We start from the raw sequence: 6,000 nt of genomic DNA, 5'->3' as shown, positions 1-6,000 counted from the left end.
TGTTTCCTCTTATATAGTTTTATCTTGTGTAACAAGTTACACCATAACATATATACAATGCCCTACTTATATAAATAGTACAGGAGTTGTCCTAATTAAGGCACTCACCAAATTATTACAAATCTCTGCTTTAACTGTTTACAATTGTTTTTTTTTTGTTGATTCCATCCTTCTTCGTGATTATCCTGATTTCATGTGCCAGGTTACGGGCCGAGTTTCGCTTATTAACTCAGCTTTGCCCAGGCCAATATTGTTTTTTTAATTTATTTGTTTTTGTTGTTTTTTATTTTTTTTTTATTATATTATCAAATTAATTAAAATTTAACTTGAATTTTGAATTTCTCTTCTTTAAAAACACAATCATTTCCTAAACATATTTTTTTTCAGCCTAATGAAAATATTTGATCCGGACCGTGGTGTTATGCATGACACCAATCTAGTGACATTCTAATTGGAGAGGCACTTCAGAGGGCTAGAGATGAAACACCAAAATCAAAAGCATATTTGAAAAGGTAAATATAGATGGATGGATGGATATTAAGCAACAATATATGACAGGATTGATCAGCTAGATCGTGGAAACATGCAAAAACCTGGATTTACAATAGTGAAGCCACCATCTACCACCAGATTGTGTCCACTAACATACTTTGATTCATCACTCCCCAAATAAAGAGCAGCCTCAGCAATGTCTTCTGCTTCAAGCACAGCTTCCTTGAGGTTAGAGTAAATGCAACTAACTTCATCGTCGTTCATCTTAAAGAAATTCTTAAACAATGGGGTAGGAACCGCGTACGGTGACACACAATTTACACGGATGCCGTATTGTCCTAATTCCACAGCCGTGTTTCTCATTAATCCTAACACACCATGCTTTGAACTAGTGTAGGCATGTGATGAACCTCCTCCAATTATTGCACAAACACTTGCAGTTGTAATTATGCTACCGCGCCGAGCAGGGATCATTACACGGGCTGCATGCTTAGTGCCTAAGAATGCACCTACTAAATTGGCACAAATGATCTTCTCAAATTCGGCCTTGTCATTTTCAAGTATGTTTGTTTTTGGCGTTCCTCCTGTACCTGCGTTGTTGAACATGATGTCAAGCTTTCCATACTTAGAAACAGCTGTATTAACAGCGTTTTCAACATCTTTTTCTTGAGTAACATCACAATGGATGAATGAAGCAGGTTCAGGTTCTAATTCCTTGCAAACGGAGTGGCCCAATTCATCTTGAATGTCTGCAATTACCACCTTAGCTCCATGTTTGACGAAGAGTCTTGCAGTGGACTCTCCTATGCCACTTGATCCTCCAGTGATCAGTGCCACCTTGCCTTCTAGCCTACAACACCAGCAGAAAACATTCACTAGTTAGATCACCTGCCAAGAGATTAAGCATGCATCTAGTTATATGCACGTGCCTTAAAATCTAGCTTCGAATACTGCATAAATTTAAGGATAATTATGCAACTGAAATCATGTCAATTTTTTCCTCAAAGATATTGTTTATTAGTAGTATTAGCTACCTAAAGAAAGCAAAATATTAGAATTACCTTCTTAGGGCTGCAGAGACTAGCGAAACACTTCCCATGGTTAAACAAATGCCGAAAAGCTACTCTCCTGCATTTTCAAAACACTGATCGTTATACCTTATATGTAATGCAATGTCCTGTTCTGTTCTTTGGGGTGACATGCTGACAAGTTCACAGATACAATGCATGCCTGTTTGTTTTTGTATTTTAAAAACGTTTTTGAAAAAAATTAAAAAAAATTTATTTGCTTCAAATTAATATTTTTTTGGTATTTTCAAATCATTTTGATGTGCTGATATCAAAAATAATTTTTAAAAAATAAAAAAAATATTATTTTGATGCACTTCCGAGTAAAAATCACAAGAACCGTACATAAAATTTTATTTATTCATTATCATTTTTTATTTTTTATTTTCGAATCAAAATAAAACTAAATTATTAAACATGATCAAAAAACATATAAAAAAAATGTGAATTAGTTGTAGCGTTTACTTAGAGAGTCCCCAAAGGGCGTGGCGTGATGACAAAGAGCTTAAGATCTGCACAGCATGCAGGTCTCGAGTTCGAGTCAGGGCGTGCACTTCTTGTAAGAGCCTGAGATAACCAGAGTTTTACTCATGATTTAAATGTGATATGACCTAAATTTGAAAAAGAGGTGGAATTTGATAGAAAAGATTGCCACCGACGATTTAAATGTGATGATCGTGTTCGAATTACCGGAAAAAAAAAAGAAGAAATTATTGTACTATTTTATTCGACTGCTTGCGTACGTGACTTGTCAACGTGTTTGGATTGTTGATCATAAGTTGCCGTTTCACCAGCAAAAACATCATGTGACTTGTACTAGCAAAAATAACTCAAATGGTCACATTTCCAACCCAACCTCAAATTATAAGAGGATCGTTTGTTAACTGTTACATGACTTAAAAGATAAAAATAATGGGTATAAATGTGACAAAATAGAGTAAAATAGTGAGATAAAATTATTTTTAGCAGTGGTGTAAAAATAAGATAATTATCTTTGTATTTTGTTTTTGGAAATACAGAAATTCACTGTAAAAAAAATTTACCCCCCAAAAAAATCCTAAGATCACTCTAAAAAAAACAACCGAGGAAAGAAAATATAAATTCTTAAAGATGGGAAGATATGTGAAAACAAGGAGGAAGTTACCACAAATACAATTTCCAGCGCTGAAAAAGGACTAGGAATGGACCTACTTGTCTATCCCACAAACTACAGCGAGTTGGATCCAAATTTTATAAAATCTTGATGGGCCATTAACCTCAAACTAGCTCTTGGCCCACCTAATATAGAGCTCCAGACTCTGGTTACTAGTTAATGCCTGCCTGTACAAGAAATTAACAATGCCATCGTCTTTTTTTATGTTAGTATTAGTATTTTGTTTTTGTGATTTAAAAATATTTTTTAAAAATTAATATATTTTTTTAATTTTTAAAATTATTTTGATGTATTGATATCAAAATAATTTTTTTAAAAATAAAAAAATATTATTTTAATGTATTTCCTAATAAAAAATACTTTAAAAAATAACTGCAACTACAGTTTCATATACCTTCTTTATTTTTATTTTTTTATGTATTTTTAAGTGGAAAATACTTTAAAACAATTTATTTTATTTTTTTAATGTATGTAATTCATATTAACTAGCATTCAAATTGCTTTAATTTGTCAAGAAAGTATTTTGCAAACTGGATTCATTATTTCTGATTTGTAAAAGAGTATATGATTTTATTTAATTACATTAAAAAAATAACTTCCTCGTTTCTTTTAATTTTTAAGAAAATCTTTCTTCTCTTATAAGTATAGTTATTACTGTTACATGACTTAAGAAAACGATTGATAAAATTGACAAAATTAAGCAAAAGTGCATGAATGTGTATTAAACACGCAAAAGAAGGCCGAAGAGTCTAGATTTGTTATGCATGAGAATCACAGGCAATAATAATGTTCATAACTCAATTTTGAATCCTCTAAAATTATTATTATTATTATTATATACTTTTTTTATTCATTATAATTTGAAGAGACGATGTATCATCTTTTTTCTAATACGATGTGTGTTAGCAGTGGTAGTGCAATTTATAATCAATAAGTTTTTCTTTTTCTTTTATCTTTTCTTCCCCGAAAATTAGAGGTTGGTCCTTTTTGTTGCTGATATTTGAACTTCAATTCTTATTCTTTTGATTCTAATTTTTGTTCTAGATCATTTTGTAAAAGTTTTATTTTTTTAATTTCATCTTTCAACCCGAGTTGCCTCGTCTTTTATTACCCAAGTTACATGTTTATCACACTATCTCGGGTTTACTCAGGCCAATTTTTTTGTTTTTTTTAATCTAATTTTGTACTTTCAAAGGTTTTTTCAAGTTATTGTGATCTTTTTTTAAAAAAAAAATTATTTGTTTATTATTATTATCAATTTTTTATTGTCTAATCCAAATAAAATTAAGTTATTAAACATAGTTGAAGCTATTTTCCAAATCTGTAATTTAAAAAAAAAAATATTTGCAGCACTTAGACATTACTTAAAAAATTTGTGAAGCTGTGGCGTAGCGCGGAGCACGGTCTAATTAGGTACTTTTCATCAGAAAAATGATGTAATCCTTCGATCCCATATTTGAAAAAGAGGTGGAATTTGATTGAAAAGATCGCCACCGACACCGACGATTTAAATGTGATGATCGTGTTCGAACCACCGGAAAAAGGAAATTATTGGTCTCTTTTATTCGACTGCTTGCGTACGTGACTTGTCAGCAACGTGTTTGGATTGTTAACTGTTCCATGGCATAAAAAATATAAATAGTAGGGATAAAAAAGATGGAGATAAAATTATTTCTAGTAATGGTATATAAAATAGGATTGATTATTTTTTTATCTTGTTTTGTTAATAAAAGATAAGACATAATAAAATATAAAAAATTATAATTTATCTTTACTACAACTTATATATTTTTAAAGAGTTAAATATATATATTTTTAATTTATTTTGAGTTTTCAAATTAATAATAATATAATGAGCCTAATTATAAAAACCGAACTCGCTAGTTGAGTAGATCCAGGATATGAATTAACCAGATAGATCGACTTATGACCTAGTTAAACTGGATATGGACTGGTCTGAGTTTAAAAAAAAATAAAGAAATGATTGATCTAGCTTGACTCGATCAAATAAAAACATTTGTATCGGAAATAATAATATTTATACCACAAATAATAATATTTTTAATATTAATGCTTTGAAATATAATAGAAATATTAATATTTATAACACAAATAATAGTATTTTTAAAATTAATACCTTCAATTATAATAAAAATAATAATATTTATGGTGTTTGGGTTGTTTGCCCTTGTGCAGGGTAAGACCCGAACGCCACGTGGTGTTGGGGCTAGCTTGCCCTTGCCCTGGGCGGGAGTCAGGTCCGCGTCCCCATGTGGGGACACCTGGCACGTGGGCTATCTGTCCTGGCGCTGGGGTTGGCTTTCCTTGCCCTGAGCGTGAGCCAAGCCCGCGCCCCCACTTGGGGACACCTGGCGCCTGGGCTGCCTGCCCTTGCACTGGGTCAGACCGAAGTACCACGTGGCGCTGAAGCTGGCTTGCCCTTGCCCTAGGCGGGAGCTAACTTGCGCCCCCATATGGGGACACCTGGCGTCTGGGCTACTTGCCCTTGCGATGGGTTAGACTGAGTGCCATGTGGCGTTGGGGCTTGATTGCCAAGGACTCGCGTGCCATGTGGCGAGATCTGGCACCTAGGCTGCCTTGCCTGGGCGCCTACGTCAGGACCCAATGGTAATGGGTCGCTGTCAGGACCCAATTCGCTTGGGTCCTACGCCACGACCCAATGGTAATGGGTCCAGCGCAGGACTAAATGGCGATGGATCCTGCGCAACATAGTTTTGAAACCCGACCCGGGACCCAAACGACTCGGGGTTGGAACCGGGTCGGGTTTAAGAAAAAATAAGGACAGTCAAAACTCGAGGTGACCTGGCTGACCCGATCAAAAACCTGGTTGTAACCTGTTGACTTTTGTTTTTTTTTTTTACTAAAATGACGTCGTTTTGATTTTTAAAAAAATCAAAATTGACCCGAACGACCTGGTAACCCGGTCAAAACCCAGAACCCGAGCCTTAGACCGGGCCGCCCACCGGACTGGGTTTAAAAACTCTGTTGCGCAGGACCCAATATCATTAAGTCCTATGCAGGACCCATGTCTAATGGGTCTTGCCTCATGACCAATTTGCTTGGGTCCTCAAATAATTTGTTATAAATATTCTTCAATTTTCTTAATATAATAATGTGTATTATAAATATTATTATTTCTCTTATAATTCAAAGTGCTCATGTTAAAAATATTATTATTTGTGTTATAAATATTATTATTTTTATTATAACTCAAATAATTGATATAAAAAATATTATTATTTGTGTTATAATCATCCTTGGAATTCT

The 6,000-nt window shown here is 33.7% G+C and overlaps 1 protein-coding gene across 1 annotated transcript; it reads right to left on the bottom strand.

Moving 5' to 3' along the window:
* Positions 1–362: 362 nt before the first annotated feature.
* LOC18109824 (borneol dehydrogenase, mitochondrial) lies at positions 363–1,691 on the bottom strand. Its single transcript, XM_006388052.3, has 2 exons — positions 1,554–1,691; positions 363–1,342 (listed from the first exon to the last, which is right to left on the bottom strand). The coding sequence occupies exons 1-2, from the start codon at positions 1,589–1,591 to the stop codon at positions 565–567; spliced, it is 816 nt and encodes a 271-aa protein (XP_006388114.2). The 5' UTR covers positions 1,592–1,691; the 3' UTR covers positions 363–564.
* Between the last annotated feature and the right edge of the window lie 4,309 nt (positions 1,692–6,000).

This window comes from Populus trichocarpa, chromosome 5 (assembly GCF_000002775.5).
Source record: "Populus trichocarpa isolate Nisqually-1 chromosome 5, P.trichocarpa_v4.1, whole genome shotgun sequence".
In the NCBI taxonomy this organism is placed as follows: Eukaryota; Viridiplantae; Streptophyta; class Magnoliopsida; order Malpighiales; family Salicaceae; genus Populus; species Populus trichocarpa.
The sequence above is the reverse complement of the archived record's forward strand: the minus strand, read 5'-3'. Positions and strand labels throughout refer to the sequence as shown.